General features: G+C 31.1%; 1 protein-coding gene across 1 annotated transcript; it reads right to left on the bottom strand.

Annotated features, from left to right (window-relative positions):
• Positions 1-1425: 1425 nt before the first annotated feature.
• LOC139494016 (uncharacterized) lies at positions 1426-24991 on the bottom strand. Its single transcript, XM_071282183.1, has 12 exons — positions 24900-24991; positions 24349-24396; positions 23373-23535; positions 22670-22981; positions 15783-15849; positions 15082-15149; positions 14429-14476; positions 14139-14192; positions 13708-13772; positions 12915-12990; positions 9324-9395; positions 1426-7073 (listed from the first exon to the last, which is right to left on the bottom strand). Exons 2-12 carry the CDS (start codon positions 24394-24396, stop codon positions 1426-1428), a joined length of 6621 nt encoding a protein of 2206 aa, XP_071138284.1. The 5' UTR covers positions 24900-24991.
• Between the last annotated feature and the right edge of the window lie 922 nt (positions 24992-25913).

Below are 25913 nucleotides of genomic sequence, written 5' to 3'. Positions count from 1 at the left end.
AAAAAGGGTCATGTAAATGAAAGTGTTTTCATTTATACACACTGTCAGTGTCTCCCTTAGAAGCGAAACGATTGGAAAAAAAACCAACTTATATACAATTGATTCTAACAATTATTTCATACATGAGATGACACTTAAACATAAAATGAAAAACAAGAACAAAACAAAACAAAAAAAAAGAATATTAGAACTGGAAATATATACAATATCTTTCACTTTATACATATACTTATTTAAGAATTGATACCTAACCTGCTTCTAACAAAAAACATTTGTTGAAGGTAAATATCGAGAAGTCCCTGTCTTTCATTCTGGACTATGCTGGTTATAACTTACCTTGCACCTTGCAGAATCAAAGAATCAATTACTTTCTTATATTTCTATACATGACTTACGTTATAATTGTCCATTAAAATAATGTCTATATTTTTCGGATTTTTTTCAATGTTAATTTATTTAATCAAAAACATACAATTTAAGTTCACCAACAAATATTACATTGGCGCATTTCATATTTACACCATGTAAAGACATGCAAATTACACACAATTTAAAAAATTTACATGATACATATGATGTATAATATATTAATACTATAAAAAAAATATCTACAACAAAAATTATTTGTTTAAAAATGACAATTTGTGCTCAATCGTTAAAACTCTTAGTAGTTTTTGTTTTGTAAAATCAAGAAACAAAAAGTCAAATAAAAACGGTTTATATCATGGCTGTATTATCATTGACCATATTGTCGTTAAGTTTTCTATTGCTTCCATACTATAGTCATGATAGTATCTATATCTTTTTCTCATTATAAACTTAAATTATACAAATCACCTATATCTATCATCAGCAGTATAAATAGAACTAAAATATTTAAATTTGACGACTGTAAAATTATTTATTCAAAATTTGATCTCAAAAGTTAACAAACATTTCCAATTCACAGTTATAAGTCTTATAATATTTGTTAAGGTAACGCAAGTGATCTTGGTAAATATTTCAATACAAAAAAAAGTATATTTTCTGAAAAGGTTTAACTCCTTCATTGGATAAAAAGGTGTTGGTTTGATTTACACATTATTTCTGATAGGGGGAAATGTGATGATTTTTATTAATCCACGAATTGTGTTAATCCAATTAAAATTAAAGAAAATCTCATGCATGTCATTACAATTACAAGATATTAACTGAAATTAACCTACATTTACATTTGGTCTAAAACTTATGAGAAGAAATAACAATAAAATAAAGTAAAAAAATAAAATAAAAGTTAACTTTAAATTGTTTAAGATATTCAAAAGTGGAAAGTATTCAATTGCTTGCAATCCTTTGTTTGTTTATAATTGGATAATTTAATATAATTGAAAGTGCCAAGATCTATGTTTTTCTTGATTTCTTGTCGTTTTAATATCAAACATTGTTTTACAGGCTTAGATTGCTTAATGATTCAACTGGCTGAGACTTAATTATTTCTACTATTTGTATGTGCCCATTATCTTTGGCAATGGTAAACGGCGACTTTCCGTCTTTTCTGTTTAAGGTTAAGTCTGCACCATTCGTCAAAAGTTCGTTTACTATATTTTCATGTCCTAATTCACATGCTAGAATCAATGGTGTACTGCCATTATCGCTAGCACAATTGATATTTGAATTACTTTTAATTAGTAGTTTCACAATCTCAATGTGGCCCATTAAACTACCCATATGTAATGGTGATGCTCCTAATATTGAATTTAATACCCATCCTTCCTCCTTTCCGTCAATGTATGATTTAACGTGCTTAGATGCATTCTCGATAACCAGATTCGTTATATACTTCGGGTATTTTCTTTCAAACCTTTCGAAGACCTGCAATACATTGTCTTTATTCATTACACATATATAAGCATCAGCTCTCCTTTTCAATAACGTTTTAACAATTTTGGTATGACCTAGTGATGAAGCTATAAACAAAGGAGACATCCCAATGAGTAAACATTTATCTATTTCTATATTCTTATGGTCTAATAAAGTAGACACAACCTCAACATGGCCTTTGCTACAGGCAACCCAAAGTAGAGAAGCCCCGTCAAATCTGCTTTTATTTATTACTCTAAAGTCACGTGCTAAAAGGAGAATAACTATATCTGTATATCCCCCTTTACAAGCTGCATATAATGGTGTTTTTTGTTCGTTGTACATATCTTCCATATCCGCGTCATGGTTCAGTAAAAGTGATACAATTTGTGTATGTCCTCTTTTACATGCAATATACAGCGGTGGATTTCTCCATCTGAAAAATGTATCTACATCTATCGTGTTTATGTTATGTTCCAATAGAAGCGATACAATTTCGATGTGGCCATATTTGCAAGCTACTTGTAATGGTGATTCTTTAATGAACCTGTGAGACAACACATTAACGTCTGCATTTTCCATAAGTAACATTGAAACAATTTTTTCGTTTCCGTTTTTACAAGCCTCGTTCAATGGGTAAAATTTGAATTTCCCCGATGCTTTATTGACACCAACCTTATCTTTTGCGTGCAGTAAGCTATAAACTATGTCAGAACGATTTTGATTGCATGCTATATATAAGGGATGTTCTTTGTACTTGTTATGGCTATTTGTGCTTGCATTATGATCTAGACACCATTTTACCAATTCGATACTCCCGACATGACAACTGACTACCAGGGTTGAATCTCCAGTTAAGTTATCAGTCGTGTCTATAAGTTGTGTTTGTGTCGAGTGTTCAATATTCTTTAAATGCGTATGGAAACGTCTTCGGAAAGATTGGTCGCCCAAATTAATATTCCCAAATACATCATGGATATGTCCGTTCATCCATTCAGCAACCATCCTTTGCATGTATTTTCCGACAAGCCCTTTTGGTAATCTGATACAAATTAGCATTATTTTGCTTGTTAACATTGGATCAATATATTTTGATAAAAGCTGTTGTAAACTATCGATTCTCATTTTGCTTTTAATTCTTATCAGAGTATCTTCACAATTTCTATCTTCACGAGTTATAATTGTAAATGTACTTAGATCGTCTTCCATTAATGAAGTTAATATGTACGTACTTTCTGTAGAATAAGTTTTGAACGTTTCTGCTCGAAAGTACTTTTTAGGTATATACCTATGATAATTTTCATATATTTGTGTATTTATACCAACAGACTCGTCTTCCGTTGAAAGGAACATTCGTCGTATAAATGTACTACTAGCTGTGTCAAGCAGAGAGTTAATTGTTGTCTCAGAAAATGAGCTTGTGTAAGAATTAAAGGTATTTTGGAACGTTTTGTTTTCACTGTTCCTGTTAACTGGTACAAACACCGAATCTTTCGTGTCACTAAAGACCCTTTTTATGTAACTCTGTAAAAGACCGTCCGGTACAACTATGCCATATCGTTCATATTCCCAATAACTTTCATCTTTTATATCTTTTTCGGAAATTACAAACATTCTACTAATAAAATCACTGTTTGCTAGTTTAATGAGCCTTTCTTTATCATCTATCTTTAAATCTTTCATATAGCTTGATAATTTAGTGCGAAAAATTTCAGTTTTCTTATTTCTATTGTCTTGAAGGCATGATTCAACACAGTCATTGCTTGATATGTGATCGAAGATTCTTTTTATATATACATGTATAGAAGTGTCAGGTATTTCAAAAGTAAGTATTGGTTCCTCATCGCTCATGTCTTTTGTTTCTATTGCTGATAATACAAAGAATTTGTTGATGAAATGAATGCATGAATTTTCAAAAATTGTTTTGATCTCTTTTTTGTTTAAATTTTTGACATAGGCAGTTAACGAACTTACGTTTTTTTTTAATTCTTTTTCGTTTAGATATTTTTCATAGGCAGTATATGAATTAAAGTTTGTTTGGTTATATCCTTCCAGTATATATTTAATAAATTTCTCAGAATTTTTTATTTTTGTGAAAACTCTGTTGATACAAGTATGAAATTCTTCATCAGCAAGCGGAATAATGAAATAGTTTTGGTGAGATAAAGATTTTTCTAACAAAAACCATTCGAACAAGAGTTTTTCATCAGCATATTCTACTAAAACTGTCGACATCTTTCGGATTGAAGCAAAATAAAAAACAAGGAAAGGGAATACTTTGCCATATATTGCACTATAAACGCCTTCTAGTTTTTCTACAACAGTTCTGTTTAATGAAGTATTGAGTTCGTTTTTCACTACCCTGGCTGATATATCTTCTCGAATATTGAGCATTTTTCTGAAAGAAAATTTCATATCAGTTGTTTTTATTAGCTCATCACTTATAATTGAATCATCTAATTGGTTGTTAAAAACAACTAACAGAAACAAGGCAAATAATCTGTTGTGCTCTTGGTTTTGTTCTAGATTTTCATGCAAATAATTTTCTAAACACCATTTTGCAAGGTTCACTTCACCATGTAGGCAAATCATTTTCAACGTGGACGATTCATATGGACCATCATTAATATTTAACAGTTCCGATATTTTTGATGGTTCTAGCTGGTTCAAATGTTTCAAGAACTTTTCTACAAAAGATTGGTTTTTCAAATTGTTATTACTAAAAACAGCTAATAATTTTCCTTGACCCCAGTCTGATATCATTCTGTCCATATATAGACCAATAAGACTCAAAGGACAATTTATGGGTCCTTCTTTCATCTCCAACATTTTCGTGCCCATCAAGGAAGGACATTGGCAATCTGAATTATTATTTTGTATTCTTAATTCTTTCCCGATATCAACTGTGATCCATTGATGAAAAATGTCTTCATCTGATGCATAAATCAATTTTGTTATATTTGATGGATCAAAATGGCTCATACATTTAAGTATACGTTCGATAGTTCTGTTACATTTAAGATATTCTTTAAGTCTAAACGGATCTAAAATTCCCAGCGTGTACATGTCCAGGTATTTGTCTTGTAAAACGATCCCATACTGTTCCCACTCGTTTATACTATCATGTTTTATATCCTCTTTTGTTGTTACAAACAATTTATGTAAAAAGTCCTTACTCGCTGTTTTAATCAGTTTTTCGATAGTTTCATCCTGTAGTTCTGACATATAGGTAAGTAAAATTGTTTTGAATTTGTGAACCTGTTTATTCCTGTTCCCTTCAAAATATTGCGAAATGTGGTAAGATTTTGTCATTTCATTAAACCATCGATCTACGTACATCTGTATGTATTTATCGGGTATAATAACACCATAACGTTGACATTCATTGTAACTAATTGTATCTATGTCGTCCGTTGTCATAACGCATAGTTCATATATAAAACTTGCACTTGCTTTCTTAATTAACTGTTCGATTGTTGTCAAGTCCAACTGGGTCATGTAATCTAGTAATCTAGTTTGAAATTTTGCATTTGCTTTATTTCTATTACCTTTCATATATCTACTAACGTCTTCGGAATTACTAATATCATCAAACACCCTCTCTATATATATTTGTATGACATCATCAGATATAACAATACCATAACGCTTGTACACATGAGGAGTTCTGAGCATGATGTCGTCCTTTTCCATAACAAACATTAACTGTACAAAACTTGAACTTGCACTTTTAATTAGTTCCTTGATTGCAGGAGATCTAAGACTTGTCATATAAGTTAGTAAATAATCAATAAATGTTTCGTTCTTACAACATCTACATCGCTTCATGTAATTCTTCACATCATCAGATTTTGTCATATCGACAAACATTCTTTCAGTGCATTCCTCTAAGTGAACTTTTTCTAATACGATTCCAAACCGTTCATCTAGTTTACGAGAATCTAACTTTATATCTTTTACATCCATAACAAACATGTTTCTTACAAATTTACTTGATGAAGTTTCTATCAGATTTGATATTTCCTCTTTTTTAAGTTTTTCAATCATTGCACATAAAGTGTTTTGAAATGTTTCATTGTGTACATTCCGGTTAAACCATAGATGTATATATTTTTGTTCATCTTGTTTCTTATCATTGAACACTCTTTCAGTATACAATTGTAAGTTATCATCTTCAATACCTATTACATAATCTTCTCTCGTATTCTTGTGAGATTCATCTTTGTCAATGATTGAACATCGAGCATTTAGAAAATCCATATCAGCATGTTTTATAATTAATTGATTATACCTTTTTCCGAAATAGTATGCCAGAAAATCAAACAACTTATCATGAATAGTATGATAGGTACCATTATCATTCACCACAAAGGTCTGTGTCAACACTTCAAGTTCTTTGTTGAATTCAGAGATGGTAAATTGTTTTATCGGACACTCCTCACGTATATGCCATAAAATGTTTAAGACCTTGTCTTCCTTATTTGTTAAATCCTTCCTCTGTAGTCGATTGTTACAAACAACTAAGAGAAGAAGAGCAACAAATTTATACTTGCAGTCATGATAAAGATTATCAAGTTCAACTTTGTAGAAAGCGAAGGGGTCTTTTAGAAACGCGTCTTCGGAAAAGTTTGATATATCTCTTCTATCATACAATTGGCACAAGACGGGAAAGAAATTATACTGAAATATAGGTTTTAGCTTCTCATCTGCAGTGTTTTTGAAATACATTTTAGCAAGTTGTTGTTTTTCTGAAAATGTTAAAGCATGTTTTTTGTCGACTAAGTTACATATACATTCGTGAAAAAGCTTGAACTTCGAATGTGTAAATTCTTCATCCTGAAATACCTGTAATCTGCATGTTAATATTAATTTACACATATTTTTGTCCAAGATTTCGGTTATATCATTCATTGAACTTTTCCATTCCTCCAGTTTTTCCGTATTTGCAGTGTAATTTCCACACATATCGTCAACGACAAATAATAATTTGTTGTCTGAAATGTAGTGCTTTTTTATTTGTTTTGGACTGTCAACTTTCAAAATAGTATAACCAATCTTTTCCATTTCCAATGCCACATGATAAACTAAAAAAGTCTTTCCAACTCCAGAAGGACCAATGACAGACACACACTCATGTTGATGTATATAGTTCATTACACATTTAATGGCTGTCGTATTTACAAAATATTTTTTCTCTTTTATTTCATGTTCCTTAAATACTTTGGTCATCCAATCTGAAGGAAGTGAAGGAAAAACATTATTTTGTTTACTTATTATTTTGACTTGTATCACAGGAATTGTACATTTAATTTGTTGAAACTTTGTTAAAATGATATTTTCATATACATGTATGTTATAAACTATACTCTGCATACACAAAAATGATAAGACAACACATAAAAATAATTACTGTGGATTCATTAATATTCGTTGGATACCGATTTTGGTGGATTTCGTGGGTACAGGGGAACAACGAGTAAACATGTTCAACGAATAACAAAACTTCTAATGGAATGAATGCCGACTTTGCTAAAATCACTAAATCAAGTATCCACGAATATGCAAGTTTTCCTCAAACCACGAAAATTAGTATCCACGAATATAAATGAATCCACAGTACTATTTAAATCAATTATTGCCGATCATGAAATTAGATAACCATAGAGTTAGTTCCAAAATCGATACAAAACAATTGGATAATCCCTTTAATGTTTGTCAATCTGGTCATGGAACTCTTAGCATTTTACCAAGGTGATATGCGGCTAATAACTTAGTAGGTGTACAACAACTTTTTGAATTTCATTCGTCTGAAGCGCTATTCTGTATAATCAATCATTAGGGACACTCAAAGCAGAATATGAAAAGAATGGATAAGAGCACACATCTTGTTTCAGGAGGGATAAATCATATTTTGTAAAAAAACTCATTTGAACAAAAAAATATCTAAAACTGACTTCTACATATTATGCACAACATTTTCGAAATAAAATATTAGCCTTCTATGACTATTTTTTTAATTCTTGTTTTTCAATCATGACAATGTGAGCCTTTATGCCATTTTGTATTTCTTAGTTGACAACGTTGTTTGTTTTTTATAGTGTTAACCTTTTATGTCTGTTATTTTGTTCACACTTAAATGCAAATAAAATGGAATTCTATGCTACTTTTATAAAAGTGAGAGGTTTAGCTATCTGTAATACCAGGTTAAATCCAGCATTAAGAAAATGTATGTACATGTACCAATATATGTATATAGGAATATGATAGTTGTTTCTGATTCATTTGATGTGTTTAAGCTTTGATAAGGGACTTTCCGTTTTGTATGTTCATTGAAGTTCGTTATTTTTTATTTCACTTTCTACTTATACTTTTTCATTTGTAAAAATGTATGTCATGGACAGACGAAAAAACGTGAAATCTGTCGGGATCCCGCATGCTCTACGTGGGGCTCTGAAATAAATGGCCATGTATGAAATAGCAACTGTCGGACATAGCAACATAAATTATATACAACAAGAACATAGCTAATTTCTAATCACAACTAAATTTAGAAATATCCAATAGGAAGGTCAGCTTTTATTTGAATTATTAATTGTAGTAAGTCATGCTAGACACAATTGATTCGTGAGTTTATATAACTCTTCATGTTTGCAGGTACATGTAAAGCCTGAGCTTTGAATTATTATTTGTTTACGAGATCAGCGTTTTAAACAGTAATGGATTTGAAAAATAACATAGCATTGATGTTTTGTGGGTATTTTTAAATAGCTAAATTATTTTATATTTAAGAAAAATTAATATACTCGGTGTATTTGTATTTCTTCAAAATAGTTAAGGAAGTACTTTCAGAAGATTCAATTTTATAAATTGATATAATTAATAAATATAAAAAATGTATAAGTTCTTAATTCTCAGACCGATAGTTGAGATTGACCTTTAGATTAACTGTTTGTTGATTTATATTAAAAAAAATAAAGATGTGGTATGATTGCCAATGAGACAACTCTCCACAAGAGACCAAAATGACACAGAAATTAACAACTATAGGTCACCGTTATGCTCTGTTGTGGTCATAAAGCTTTTCAAATATTCAGGTATTCATATACTTGAGTTTGGGCGTTCCTGATTAAAGAAAATCCATAATAGCGACTCCAACATAATTTCTATTTTCAGTCATGGCAGTGCTTGTTTTGACTCAGTTTTATGATTGTAATTTTGAATGTTTTTCCGATTCCCTTATACTCGACTGTACTATGTGCATTTGGTGCCTATGTTACATAACAATTAAAGCCAACAAACTTAACATACACTGTTTGATACATGTAGTTTAATAGTATAACAAATACATATTCGAACAAAATATACTGGATATTTTCACACACGGAGGCGGATCAATTACTTCATTAAAAGAAACCATGATTTCCACAAAAATGGCATTTCAGTTTTAAGGTTTATTGCGTAAAATATTAATACAAAATATGTACCTGGAACTTTTACACGGTCTCGGTTTTGTTGGTCATATACCTCTAGTGCTTGCGTAGCCAACAAGTCAAAATCTAAAAGTAAAATAATACATGTTTTATTGTGTAGAGTTTTGTAATTGATCGAAAGAAAATGTTGATTGTTGAAATGTGCAGAGAGCATTTTGTGTAACTTAAAAACAAATAAATTTTAGAAGTTTGATGTACAATGGATAAAAGACCGATGTCTTGTTTGAAAAGGTTAGACAGAAACATATATCTGTCTATGGATTTTACCAATGCTGACATACAAACTCTTTCCTACAACAAACACGAAAACGCTTATCTTGGTTTTCTGATTATGCATGTCAAAATAAAATGTGCATACAATAAACGTTCATCCAGGTTAAAGTCTTAGTATCTGTGATATAAGACGTTTGCCTCCAACAGATAACGAGAAGAATTGAGCACGTGTTTACTATACTGATGTGATGTAGTCAAAATGTGCATATTTGTAAGGTTGATAAAGTTTGTATCGCTATCTTGTATTATAAAATTACGTCAAACAAAAGTTTTAGTTCTTTTCTCAAGTCTGCATATGTTGAGACAGAAAAGCAGATAACTGCTTATTGTAGAAAAAAGAAAAAATATGGTATTTGCAAATACTAAAAATTGGGGTTTTTTTAACTGTTTTTTTTTCTTCTCATTTTCTATATAAGTTAAGATAACGTGTATAGTAAAAATATTATAACTAAACGTTAATGTAGGAATTAAACAAGATCTGTGAATTCATTTTATTTTTTCTGTTCAAAAACCTTATTATAAAACCTTTCTTCTCATTGCTCACATTCGTTTTTAAAATCATTTCTAGTTTGATTTTTTTTAATAAAAAAAACAAGATTTTATCGTTACAAAATATTCTATCTTAGGATCCATATTTATTATACTCTACACGAGTAACTAAAGGCATGTTAACTTTGTGTCCGATTATTCAGATATTTGTGTGAGTCATAGCATTTATCCTTCGTCTACTTTTTAAATGCACTTGAAAGTAAACGTAATGTATCTCTTATTGTAAACTATTTGTGAAAATCATAAAATCACTTTTTTTGTTGTTTGAATTTATTGTATTAGTCCAACAACAACAGTTACGACATAAGAAACATATCTGATAACATCTGTGAAACAGTTATTCCATAACGGTTAACCACATGTGATGGCGTCCGTAAAATTTACGCAGGGATGATTTCAATTTTCACCATTTGGAACTCTTGGTTTTATAGCTTTTTTGTGACCAGAAACCCTCTATCAAAGAAACCATGATAGTATATACAAGCGCGGGAATATCGTATCAATTGGGAGATGTATACTCCGAATGCAGTCGCTGCTAAAATGGAAAGTTCACAATTGGAAAGCTGAATTCATCTCGTTTGTCGTAAAGTTTTGTTTTCAACCGACCCTCATTGTCAATTTCTCTATGTAAGTCAACATATCAGGCAAACTTAACTGTATCTGTTGTATCCTTTATCTAATTGAATGCGTTAAACATAGCCATCAAATTTTGAATTATTTAGTGAGAGATCATCATCTATATAGAGGAAAGTAAAGTAAAAGGACATCGTTAACTTCTTATTTTTCATCCTAAGAAGTTGTTGTATGAAGTCAGTCTCATAGCAATAAAGAAACAAGTCGAAACGACACGAATGGTCCCTTCTCAAAAAGTTGAAAAGTCTTCAATTTCAACAATGCATGTGGACACAAACATGATGGTGGTCTCACATATCAAACATTAGCACAAAATCTGAAGGCGAATAGAAAAAAGTCGTAAACCTTTAATTTCGGCAAATATCAGCGGAGCAGATCTTAACTTAAACTTGATCTGTACCTCATCATTGTTAACTTAGGTCGCACTCCACAGTTAGGTGTGTAGTTTCGCATTTTGGCCCCTGTGGATTTTTCAAAGATGAGAGCTAGTGTGGAATAAAATTCATTTTGGGATAGCTGACGATTAAAATAGCCTTCCTATTAGGTTTATATGACCATTAAGATTATTTTGTGTATGCAACATAGACTGTTTTCTGTATGACAGTCCGTATTTGCATATCCATACCATACGTTGGTCCAGCAGTTATTGTTGTTTTTTTTCCAACTTTTTGTCGCACGAACTTTGTGATTAAATTTATACGGAAAAATGAGGCGAAAGACATCCATTTTTTATTTGATTGTTAGGAACATTAATGTCAACAGTTTCTAAAAATTTATCACTCATAGGCATTGAAATTCTAGTTTGATACAAATTTTAAGGGGATATGTGACAGTTTCACCCCCCATTTGGCAGTATATTATGGTAGATAAATGCAGATTGTTGCCATGGATACACATATATTTCACCCTTTTAACTTTTGAAAATCAAATATATTGAAGATACTGATTACATACATATGCACATGTACAACATAAAACAGTTAGGTTAATTTATAATAAATCCAGGAATAGGAGATGATAAAACATTTTGTGGCTCATTTTTGATTTGGTTGTCTAACTGTGGAGTGCTACCTTAAATACCAAAAATCAGCCCAATATCTGAAGGCGTTTAGAAAAAAAGTCCGTATAACTGTAGTTTTCAACAATTTATCAAAGTCCTAAGCCCGTAGTTTCGGTCAAAACTAGCGGAGCGGAATGAAACTTTAACTTGATCTGTAACTCATCATGGTTAACTAACATACCAAAAATCATCCTAATATCTGAAGACGTTTAGAAAAAAAGTTAGTATAATGTTTTGTTGCGGAATGACGGAATGACGGACAATGGTTAAACTATATGGCATCAACAATTGTATTACGGGACCATAAAAAGAAGATTAGGTATGATTGGCAATGAGCCTACTCTCCACAAGAGACCAACTGACACATACATTTACAACTATGCATCAGCGAAGTCAGTAAAACTCAAACTGCATAGTCAGCGACAAAAAAGCCCCGAAATGGCAACTATAAAACAATTCAAATTACAAAACTAACAGCTTGATTTAAGTACAAAATAATGAACGAAAGACAAATATGATATACGGCAACAAATGACAAGCACTAAAATAAGGCTTATAACTTGTAACAGGCACATACAGAATGAAGCAGGTGTAAAATAGTTTAGTCAACCCTCCTCTAACCTGAGACTTTGGTTTAACAGTAAGAACAAACTGTAATTATCAGTTGACATAAAGACTCCTCAGATCGGTACAAAACACAAATATATGATTATCTTACAAAAACATGAATGATTATGGGATGAGATGTTGATGATTTGTGCTGTTCGTTGTACCGGGATAAGGTCAGAGTGATTCTTGTTTATCTATTTTGTGTTCTATTTGACAAATCATTAATTTTGTTTTGATTATGTTTTTCACTTGAATTGTGTTTAGACATTTCTATACATTTTTATACACTGGTTGATATCATAACATTTTCGCGTAGACAATACCTCACAATATCACTTGTGATTGTGTGATTGAAAAATCAAGGGAGTAACACAAGGGAGTAAGGGAGCATGCGATTTGGAAGTGGTATTGTTTCCAGAATTAATTATTTAAAAAAATAATAATATGATATTGAATCTTACCTTTTTTTTCTGATTCTTCTATCTGAATTTTTGGGGTTTCTTTGTCAAATATATTAGGCAGTTTTATTTCATCAGCCTGAAAGACAAAAAATGTCAGTTACCGTATATTTTTTCTATTACTCATAAATATTTCACATTTACATTAATATATTGTTATTCAGCTGTAGTCTTTTGAAACCTGTTCAGTAGCATGTCAGGCAATGCAGTATGCGTTTGATGTGTAGAGCTGAATAAAAACCTCCGAACAGTGTGAATATACACTGAACAGACCTTCATTGACTGAATTGTCTTTGACTTTACCGCGGTTGATAAGTATGAAAATTGACTAAAACACTGGAAGCAACTTGATGATATATCGTTCAGTCTTTTAGTTTAGAATTGACTAACAACGTTATAACAAAAACAATCTGTTCATTCATAATGTCTGAATATCGTTAGCAGCGTAGTAATTCTATTCATTACAAGTATTCAGAATGTATAAGCCTTATTATAATATGCTATCTAACAGATTTGTGGGTAACAAGGTCATTTCGGGGCCTTTTACATCTGACTATGCGGTATCGGCTTTGCTCATTGTTGAAAGCCGTACGGTTTCCTATAGCTGTGTCATTTTGGTCTTTTGTGGAAAGTTGTCTCATTGGCAATCATACCACATTTTCTTTTTTATATGTCAATTATAGTAACAGTTCTATGTACAGCTATTGAATTAATGATAATAATTGAATCGATCGACTGATTGTAAAATTTGAATCTATTATCTTCCATTTCTAAATGTTTCGCCAAATATGTTCACCTTATGAATGTTATGTTCGACGTCCTTTTCTTCTGCAGTGTGTGAAATCTTGACAAGTGTTGTACCTGATAGAGAAGAAATAGTAATGAGGTATACTAGTTGGGATAACATAAAAAAAAAACAATTTCAATTGGTTGATTTGCCATATTTTGATTTTTAAGAAAATCAAAGATATTATTCTATTCATTATTCAACGGCGAAAAAATCATTGTTAAGCAACCATCAAAAGAGGATCAAAATAAATTAAAGACATGTGTTCCCCTTTACGATTATATAAACCATTAGGACAAATTCTACAAAATAATAAAGTCAAATACATAAAAGTTATCCATCACTTTACCAGATAATAAAAGACATTCAATATGAAAACTTAAGCTCAGCGTTTGAGGTAAATATTACGTCAACGTTTAAGTCAGCGGAAAATATCTTACCTTTACAAGAAGACTTTTCCATTAGCTCATACAAACAATATACGAGAATGAAACCTATAAAAATATTAATTAATACACAATATACGTGACATAAGAATAGATAGAAAACAAATTCTAATAAAGGAATGAATGTAATATTAAATGTTAAAAAAAATGCTTACGTTTTACATTAACTTAAAATATTATGATATGGTATATTTTGAAACTATTGTAAAATTACTACATTTAGCACATATACAATTTAATTTTGCAGGGAAGAGGTTTCAAAAATTGACTAATAACATGCTTACCAATGCAAAAAGCGATGACAATTAATCTTGAGTATAATTTCCGTTGCACTGAAATAAAAAAACAAACAATTCTGTAACCAATATCTTGCATTATGCACTTTACTCTATTAATTAAAGTGCCTTTCAGGTTTTAAGACGAGTTGTGATCAAGCTAAATTGTTATGTTATTGTTTATTACAGCTAAGACTATAAGAATCATTTCCTGTTTTTGAAACGTCGGGACATTTTCACTCTTATTGGTATTTCAAAAACGGACCTGCAGTTGTCTTTCGTGTGCTTTTGTCTACTTTACCCTTGACTTTCAAATGTTTGGGTTTGACCATTTCTGATGAAGATAAATATATAAAAGCGCCTCGGAGGCAATAAAACAATAAAATTACATGTTAATTGCTCTTCTTGTGTTTTGGTCAAATATATATAAGTTAGGTAGAAAATGAGAGATACATCTTAGTTAAGACATGTATATGCTCTTGACGAAATTATCATTGTACATATTGCACATTGTATTATATTTTTGACATCTTATAGAAGTCACAGCATTACATGCAATATACATATCTTTTGATCCTGTACCATCGATTAGTGCAAAAAAATAATATTTCAAGGCCACATAAATAACAATATCACGGTTGTATATTTAACATTTTAATTACCTGGCGTTAGAATATGTTCTGTTATTTTGGTATCTGTTGTATTACTGTCGTTTTGTTCTTTGCTGACACTGCAGTATAAATTTTCCTTTAGTACACACGCACATTATTTCAAACATTTGCACAACAGAAAAACATCACGATAGTTATAAAAATATTTTAAAGCAGCATACATATATTTTTGTGCGGTTCGTGTATGATTTTTGAAGTATGTTATTTATTTTTTGTGTTTTCACAATAGTTGTTAACCGGTTTTGGCGGTCAGTATATAATGAAAGTTTGCACGAGATTTAACTATCGAGGTTTGGCCAGTGACCATTCACGTACGTTTCTTTTGTATTGAAGTTTAATTTTCATTAAGAATTCTGTTTTATTTAATGTATTGAAGTTGTATGTAAAGAATTAATGTGTTTTGTATATATTTTGTAGATGTTTAATTGCTGTCTTTTACCGGTATTGTTGATCAAATTGTGATTGTGTGATGTTTATAAAGGATTTGTTTTCGTAGATGCATGGTTTCCGTATTCAAAACATGAACTATTATGCCTTTATCGTATCTGAATGTGCTCAGATATGTATGCTTTACAAAAGTCTAGAGAGATTTAGCAAATAAATACTTTAATTTTTGGACACAGTGAATTTAGAACATAATCATAGTTATATATTCGATCCAATTTGTTTTAATTAAACTAAATATTGTTTACCTTTCTTTGTATATCGCTGCACAATTGGCTGTTGTTGTATTCATCTTCGTATTAATGCATTCCGTATCTGTATAAAAAAATGTTGAAAACAGATTATTCAAATAAACGATATTTTTTATAAACGTATTCCGCGTTTTTAAAAAGATAGAGTATCATAAACATAGCCACGGTAATGTTAATGCTGGTTAAATAACTTTTTGCAGAACGATCATATCGTGGTTTGCAAGAAATTTCTGTAGAGGTCTTTTCAAATATATATAACTTTTAATTCTTACATGATTTGCATATTGGGAAATACGTTAATATGATTGCCCGAGAGGACTTCTGGTAGTTGTTCTTGGCGTTGTGTATTTCTCGAAAGACAACAAATTGACAGAACTTCTTTTCGTAAATAATGTAAATAAAATAGCGGCGATAATAACACAACCTGGCTCGACGTTAACAAAATTTATTTTCATTCCGTTTTAATCGTTAATTAAAAAATGAACATCAAACATTTTATTTGAATGATAAATCGAGTTTTTGTAGTTTATATTTAATGAGATAGCATATTTTATGGAGTACATATTTTTGCGTTAACTATGGTAGCCGGTTAAGGCCATTTCGCGTTTTCGTGTTTTCGCGTTTTCGCTTTTCATATTCTATATTGCAAAAATGCGAAAACGGGAAATCGCGAAGTCGAAAACACGAAAACGCGAAAAGGCGAAGTCGAAATCGCGAAATCGTGAAAGGCGAAAAGGCGAAATATGTTTTCTTTCCGATTTCGCGATTTCGCGATTTCGCGTTTTCGATAAACCGGTACATATTATTATAAAATTACCTTTTGAATATAATTGGAGACAAGACTACAAAGTATAAGTCTTTCAAATGATTGTCATATAAATTTTATATCTGTGGTTTGCTTAAAATATTTTCATAAATTAGACAATTCCTTTACATTCTTTGTTTCAAATACTCTAACAAGTCATTAACTTTTTAAAAGTGTCAAATTTATAAGTTAAGCCACAATGTAAACTTTTATAGGCGGTTTTTGTTGTTGTAATTATATTTTGTTATATACATCTATTGTTTAGATGTGTATATTAGTAGATTAATTATGCTTTTAATAGTCATGTAGTTGATAATTGTATTTAGAGAGCCTTATTTAAAATTGGTTTAATCCAAATGAGTTACCGTCTTGAAATAAAGATACAATTATTATTATTAGTAGTAGTATAAGTATTATTATTATTAGGTCTTTCCACCTTTCCGTGGAAAGACCTATTGGATTCCTTCTGATTATTATTAGGTCTTTCTACTTCTCTGTGGAAAGACCTATTGTTTTTCTTCTGATTATTTATTTTTTTTTAAATATTGGTTTCGCAATATGTCGCTTAGATATTTGGTATATGATATCGAACAGTTTATGTGCTTTTGAAATTTACCCTGCGTAACCGAATACTTTTCTTTGTAAGAGTTATTTCCCCAAACACTGTTTTCCTTGTGTCCACTACTCCTTCGCAACAGTAAAAGATTACCACAAATTTATTTATTTTATTTTATAAAATTGCTCGTTATATCTTTCGCATGATTTGTCCTATTTGACCGAAGCAATATGAACGTTCCATTTCAGAGTTATTTCCCCTTATGCATTTGATATAAGTGATATGCATTTCTATCTTGTAAACCATAAGTGATAGAGACCTAGGATCTTTTGATTAGAGGTCTTTGGTCCAAAAAAATGAAAATTATGTCAAGGTCAAAGGTCAAGGTCATATTCTAATTTTTTAATTTGGCTTATTTTCGCTTAATTTCAAACACTTTATAACATATAGACAAATTATTTTTACTAGAGTGTTAGTTTTGACATGTCGTTACTTATATATTTTGGTTGAACGGGTACGTAGCAAATTAATGGGAATTTTCACCAATCCTTTATTTAGAATTACGCGTAAAGTGATATAACTCATTAACCATACATATTAACGACCTAGGGTCTTTTGATTTAAGGTTCTTTGTTAGTGACCTTGAAATTTAGGTCAAGGTCATAGGCTAATTGGACGTTCTAGATTTTGACATTTGCTTCAAATTCATATTAATACATAATAAAGCCATAAGAACTAACATTTTTAATTGATTTTTCATATTTTAATATAAAAATAAATTTTTAATGGTGGAAAGACCTTCAATTGTTCTCTGAATTATTATTATTATTATTATTGAATTTTTTTTTAAAGCAGATTCATTTGTAGAAAATGCCTTTGAGTATACAATTTGCTTTAAATCATATTTTTGACATTTTAAAATATATTTGTCAATCGACCAGATTAAGTTTCTTTATTAGTTTTGTTAATCTGGTTCTGACACGGGGAGGATTGTTGTTATTGTGTACCGCATTCAACAGTATATTATTTGTCCCTTAGTGTCTCCTGTAGATATAAGTGATATGCATTTCTATTTGGTAAACCATAAGTGATAGAGACCTAGGATCTATTGATTTGAGGTCCTTGGTCCAAACAAATGAAAATTAGGTCAAGGTCAAAGGTCAAGGTCATATTTTAAATTTAGATTTTGGCTTATTTTCACTTATTTCCAAAAACCGTATAAGATATCGACAAATTATTTTTACTTAATTTTCAGTTGCGACATGTGGTAACATGTAAATTTTGATTGCAAGGGTACGCTGAACGTAAAATGGAGGTTTCTCCCCTCCATACGCGTATGGTGATATAACTCATTAACCAAATATAATTATATTCCGCTAGGGTGACGGGGGAATAGAAATAAGGTCACTCACTTGATCTTCTCCCGACCGGCAGTAAAACGCTTGCGGTGCGGGATGTATTAAGTTCGCAGTCACGTCCGGTCAGAATGGAGACGTTAAATCTGATGTCTCGTTTAAAGAGAAAGCCACACTCTTTGCACGTTAAGAACCCTTGCAACAACTCTTTGAAGGCCCGAAGGTGACCTGTTGCTGTTTCTGTCCCTATCCAATATACCCTCATTTTCCAGCGGCAGTCCAAATTTCTCCGACCATCATCCCAGATGGCCTCTATTATGACCAGACCTACCTATTGTATTTATTGTGAATTTGTTCTCGTCCTAAATATGCACGAAATATTTGCAACTGGACTTTAAGCAATCAACAATCAATCAACCAAAAATAATAAAGATCTATGGTCTTTTGATTTCAGGTCCTTGGTTTGTGACCTTGAAATTAATCTTAAGGTGATAGCTTAATTTGACATTCTTGATTTTGACCTTTGCTTTTATCTGATATGTATACATGATAAAGCCATGAGACTTTTGCAATAGGTTTCAACTAGTGTTGTCAAATCGTACACTTTTTCCTAACCGGTTACTCGGATAATCGTTCGACCGATTAACCGATTAACCGGTAGTTTAAGTTAGTGTTTGAAAGCCTTATCAATAGTACCTTACATATAGATAAGATGTGGTATGAGTGTCAATTTGACAACCTTTCATCCAAGTCATAAATGTACGCTTATTGAATTGAAGTTTGTCCTTTGGCATTATAAGGCTTGCATGTGAGGATTCCTGGCGAAGTTTGACGAATATCGTAATCAAATACACCGTATCAACTATAATAGTGTGTGTACCAACTTTATATTGAAAAATAAAAAAAAAACTTCTTGATCTCGTAGAATTGAATATGTCTGAAACCGATTATTCTTTCCTTTTCTCTTGTTGTCTCCGAAAATAATGTGGAGTGTTTCAATTATTTATTATTAAAAAGAAGATGCGGTATGATTTCCAATAGGACAATTCTCTACAAGAGACCAAAACGACACAGAAATGAACAACTATAGGTCACCGCACGATATGTTTCTCTACTTTGTTTGCTTGTTTCTTTAAGCGTGTAACTCGTACTATCACGTATACATTGGGTACATTCACACTGGTTTGCATTTCACAATTTTTGAATTAACATTTCGTTTAATGTAAGACCAAGCCTTGCACTACGGAGGTTGCACATTTAGATGTAGGTTTACACAATATTAGATCAAAAATGAAAAATGAAGTAATTAGTAAAATTTAATCCCATTACTGATTTAAAGTTACTGTTAAAAACACATGTGTACTAATTATGTTTCTTTAAGATCCTGCCTCGAGCTTTAATTAATTTTATGTTTTTACGATTAACAATAGCAACAATATATTGGACAACTGATCTGTCAACCGGTTAATCGTTGACAACACTAGTTTCAACCCATTAACCTTGAAAAATACAACCGGAAGTGACCTTGTTTAAACCGGAAGTATCTATTTAATGCTCTTTATTAATATAAAAGTATATAGAACCAGATATTTTTGGAATCAGTGTCAAGTAAATATTCAAATATTATCGGAAGTAAAAAAAAATCCGACCGGAAGTAACAAATTATATCCCTTATTTAAAAAATATTGTATAGAAACCATATATTTTTAGAATCAGCGTACAATAAGCTATCATTTGACGATTGGTATGACATTTTAAACCTAATTTTACTACTTTCATATTAAAATACATGCTTTTTGGTGGAAAGACTTCTATCATAAAAGTACAACATTGTACAATGTTAACGTAAATCATATATAGAAAGGTCGTTATTATGCAACGGATACGTTTGCAAGGTAGTTGCTAAGCATAAGAAACCTAACAAAATGTAAAATATTTACAATTGTCATGTAATCCCCTAACAATAGAAACCTATCTTTGGTTAACACATTATTGATTGCATAAACTATGAATAGATATAAAAGGTTGTGGTTGCTTAGTATACTGTTTGAGATTTCCATATATGTATCATACGATGATACATTTTGATTCATATAAAAAGACACTTTTTTTATAAATAAGGTTTAAAATAGCGTATAATTCGCAGATTTTAAATCTGTTGCTCGGCAACCAGAAAATGAAATTTTCAAACTTCTATATTAAGTCTATTGAAGTTATAAAATTCACTTCATTTGAAGAGGGAGCCAGTTTAGAGGGAGCCAAAACAGGTCTTAGGATAGCTTCGCGAAACCGTCCCAAGTTTTATTTGACAAAAATCTTATGTCCACAATGTTTCAAATTTTTAAACTTGTTTCACACAAGCTAATTAAAATATTAAAAATTTAGATTCACAACCAGAGCATTAAATGAAAGATGATGTATTTTAAGTAACCATGGCGATAATAATGATTCATTTCATTTATTTTAAAATGTCCAAACTATAACTTCCAGCAAACTGTATATTCAAAGGTATTTTATACAAATGCATCTGTTTTTTTTTTTTAATTTGTTCAGAAAGTGTCAACAAAGAATGTAAAGAAATTGTATAATTAAGGTGGTACCCAACACTTTCACTAAAATTAATTTGGCTCGTTTAATTTTCATAAAATTTTGTCAAAGTATTTACTTTGAGCCTTAAATAAAAATATGAAAATTTAAAAAATTTTGAACCAACCGTTTTGTCAGAAAAATTACACTGGTTATAAAGCAATTTGACAAACACCAATTTTGATCATTGAGAAGCTTAATATTCCCTTTACAACACAACGTAATTAAAACGTTTAGCAGACTTTACAGAGTTATCTCCCTGTAGTGTTAGGTACCACCTTAATGCAAATATTTAAAATACGTCACAGATATGAAATTAGAAAACGCAAAAACGCGAAATCGGAAAGAAAAAAATATATTGCCTTTTCGAGTTTTCGACTAAGCGTTTTCGTGATTTCGAGTTCGCGTTTTCGCGTTTTTACGTATTTTACTTCGCGTTTTCGCGTTTTTGACCTATAGAATATTAAAGGCGAAAAGGCGAAAACGCGAAATGGCCTTAAACGGCTATCATAGTTAACCAACAAATATATGCATGCGCCAGGCCAAATCAAAGACACATATTTGCAATTTACGTGTGATATAGGGGACATTAAAATCCTCATCTCCAATTTTTAAAGAATTATAAGGATTAAAAGCCCTCGGACTTTTATTTGTTTGTGAGTGATTTGGTAGTCTGTAGCTATATACCAATGAATTCCTTTAAAAAGGCGTTTAATCCTATAATAATGTTTTCGATAATAATACTCATAGCAAAAGTTATAAAAGCTACTTCGAATCATTGTGGAGATATGCACCTTAGAGCTTCGATAAGGTAACATTGAAGTGATGGATTCAGGGGGAGGGTTCCGTGAGTTGGAACCCCCCCCCCCTTCTGTGGACGGACGATCAATGCATGTGAATGGAGACATATAGTTTGAACCCCCCGTTTCCGTGGTTGGGAATCCCACCTTTTAAAAATAGCTTGATCTGCCCCTGAGTGAACTACGTGTCGATGTAAGCACGTTAAGTTACTATACATTTTGATGTGTGTTTGTTTATTACACATCGGCTTAGATGCATTAGGGGAAGTGTGTTTGATCTAATAAAATGTGTTAAACCCAACCGCATTATTACACATGTCCCTAATCATAAACCTTCAGTCCTTGAAAATCGAATATAATTAAACAGAAAACACTACTATTGCATTTAACTTAAATTGCATGTTTAAGATCGTTACAATGGGTTTTTACATACGATAAATATATACAGTAAACTAACTTATTCAATCGAGCGATGTATTTTGCGACTTTTTTTATTAGAAAAATAATGCGAATCTAAATCGTCCAGAACTTGTACAAATTTGATTGTTCGTTATTCAACTACTTAAAGTTAATTTGAACATCGCGAAATTAAATCGCCACGAATAGGGATAGAAAAGATTTAGCGCAATATAAAGTATCCGCGAAGAATAAGTCGGTTTATAGTGTAACTAGGATCAATGTAAGGCGTTCATGGCAATACTTTAATCAAACACTATTCCTTCTTATTAAAAATATAACAAATAATGATCATACCATTCTACTGATCAACTTTCCATTCTTACCTGGCGATAAAAAGTAAGTTTGGTCAATGCATGCTTTTAAATAACACGAACAATCTTCTTCTGAGGGCACACAGTAACATGGATTACGGGGTTTTCCGATGAAATCGTAACCCCTCGTATAGTCGCACCTGCAGGTAATATCTGTATTATGATTTCCATTACCATATACCACTTGTCCTTCTTCATTGCACACAGACTTGAGAAAGATACAGTTGGTACTAACATTTGTATAATATTTTATTGGCCAGGGATGATACCGCTCCTTCGAACAAATGTCTGCATCTAATCCCCCACGAAGAACACCTTTTCTACCTAGATAAAATGTTTCAAAATACATAGTTTTTATAACAAATATGTCTTTTATTTAGGGTATTGAAAACACTGTCCTTCGTCAATGATAAACCATAAAATAAAATTGAAATTGAAATAGGGAATATGTCAAAGAGACACCAACCCGACCATAGAACAGATAAACAGCATGAGGTCACCAATAGGTTTTTAATGCAGCGATAAATTTCCGCTCCCGGATGCGTCCTTCAGCTGGCCCCTAAACCAACATATATACTAGGTCAGTGATAATGAACGCCATACTAAACTCCAAATCATAGCATGTAATATTTTTCCTTTTTTTCTGATGTTTAATGACCAGTTCGGTGTTTTTTTGTAGTTGTTTGGTAGAAAATATAGGTTTTGTCTAGCTTACCTGGAGCCTGGAAATCAGAGATTGTGCAATTTTCAGAATATCCGTTAACTAGGTCATTCTTGAGACAGGAATACTTTGATGGATTAGGACATAGACCTCTTGCTCTAATTGACCATTGTGCTGGGTCGGGGCATTGGAATGGAAAGGCTGTACATGCTTGAATCTAAAATATACATGATTATCAGACTGATTATCTGTTAATGACAATACATATATTCAATGAGGGCTTTATTTTCATAAATATAATACTTCCAATTCATAATAGGTACAGTAGCACAACCGACAAGAAGCACAATTTTAAGAAATGCAAAATTGGTTAACACATTTAGTCCATGTTGAATAATAACAGTTAATTAATAGTTTAGATATCGTGAATATTTCGATATACTAATTGCAAAACATCAAATTGGCATTGGAATACTTCAGCATGCGTTTTAATTACGTTAAAATGTTTGTAACGTTAAAAATCAATGCTGAAGTCAAAACATGAAATAACTGATTCTTTTTATGCACTGTCATCACATATATTGGTCTATGAAATTAAGTCTGAAAACTGTATAGTGTTATTTTAGATAATATTAAAGAAAACGATAATTCAAAATTACTAATTTTGGTATAAGTTCTATAATTGTTTTTGATTTATTTATGCCCAAACTGTTGCGTCTGTCTGTCCTTCCGAACGTACGTCTTCAAATTGGTGTGCGTACATTTTAAATTTAGTTTGCCTCAATCAAATGTTATGAAACTTATACATTATGATTTTTATCATAAAAATCAGATGAAGTTTGAAATTTGGTGGCGTCAATTTAACCGTAATGGGGTGATGTCTCTTTGTAATGTTATATTCTAGCAAGGACATCATAATGTGTTCCAGGACCAATTCAGTAAAACACATAAACACACATACCAACCCAAAACACACACACACAATAATAATAACGATATACTGATGTAAATATTTCAGTTTAATACATACCAGTACTAGGAACCTAAAGAACATTTTGTTCTCTGGAAAGAACAACATCTGTAAAAAAAGAAATATTATTGAAACTACGGGAAAATATATCGTCGACATTCTTTATCATAGTGCTCAAAAAGTGTAAAAGAATCGATCGTCAAGTTTTCAGATTGTACAATTCCGGTCATATAATAGGCAAAGGTAGAGGAGGAAAATTGACATAATTTGCATATTATTTAGGAACAACAAACTTATATCTTGAACTGTATATAGTTTTCAGTTAAGACTGCACTGGTCTCTTAATAACGATTTTTGAGAATTTTAACAATGCATTTAAAGGTACAAATTGTTCCACATTTGCAATTGGAGAAAATTGTAGAAATACCCACAAACAATGTCATAATAAATTTATGTATCTAAACTATCTGTTAATTTTGAAAAACTTGGTCTTGGTTTTAGACACAACATACATGTACGGTTAATAATTCTAAGATCATGAAATTTTAACAATATATTGCACCAATACATTGGCTATGATATATCCCAGTATATAGTTATTGAATAATTACTTAAGGATGTTTGTACGACTGCATGTCTTTTTCCTCGCTGCTGGATGCGTCATCAACATTCATATTGGGTATCATAAAAGAATGATTCATCGCCTATAATGAAAACTTAAAATATCAATTAACATTTTATCTATCAATGCAAATGGATATACATAATGAGTATAACTATTAAACTCATTTGGGTGGCGTCAGTTTTACCGTTGTGGGGCACAGGCAGTTGTCTCAAAATATTTTTTTCTATATACCTTATTAAGGTATATAGGATTTTTTTTTACTGAGACAAGGCACGGCAGTATTGTGGGATTATAATGCATTTTGAACAATTTAAAACAAACTATGAATGACAAATATGGATAATAATTTACACAGGACATATTTTACCGCTGATGTATGAAAAATAAGAAAACAAAAATAAGAGTGTATATAAATTGCGGATCCTAAAGTTTCATTTTCACTCTATACGCCATTAATTTCTCATGTAGAATTATACATAAACATGCGAACAATGTATGTTATTTAAGAAAATAAAGATAAATACAAGTAAGAAAATGTCAGAGATGCGAACGTGTTTTGATCGCGCCTAGAGACATCCAGGTTTGAAATATATACCGAAGTAGATGAACATTTGGGACGTTTCAGGAACAGATCGTGCAGGTGATCTAAAACTAGCAGGTAAGATGTTGCAGAAACATATTCATTTTAACACAATTATTAATATTGTATAACGTAGAATAGGTTTTGTAATTCAGTTTGTTCATATTGAACTAAAATTATGCTTTTTTTATATTAAAGTCTGAATATAGCTGACTTGCTCAAACACGTAAGAGAAGGCTTTGATAATGCTTACTTTGTGAAAGAAAGTTTGATTTAACACTCCAATAAATTCATTAGAGTTACTAATTATTTCAAATGTATTCCATTAAATTTCTTGTAATTCGTCGGCATCTATATGCATGGTTATATTTCTCCAAGAATTTGATAAACTAGTTCAACAAAGTAAACGACAATATTGGC

The sequence above is a fragment of the Mytilus edulis genome, chromosome 11, assembly GCF_963676685.1.
Source record: "Mytilus edulis chromosome 11, xbMytEdul2.2, whole genome shotgun sequence".
NCBI classification, from domain to species: domain Eukaryota; kingdom Metazoa; phylum Mollusca; class Bivalvia; order Mytilida; family Mytilidae; genus Mytilus; species Mytilus edulis.
This window is presented reverse-complemented; position numbering and strand designations above follow the sequence as displayed.

Excerpts from the sequence above, each read along its gene's own strand:
- LOC139494016 (XM_071282183.1), bottom strand. The coding sequence starts at position 24,396 with ATGTTGTTCTTTCCAGAGAACAAAATGTTCTTTAGGTTCCTAGTACTG. Across the intron at positions 15,150-15,782 it reads GCAGCGATATACAAAGAAAG|TGTCAGCAAAGAACAAAACG; the intron begins GTAAACAATATT and ends TTTATACTGCAG. Across the intron at positions 9,396-12,914 it reads AGAAGAATCAGAAAAAAAAG|ATTTTGACTTGTTGGCTACG; the intron begins GTAAGATTCAAT and ends TTTTACTTTTAG.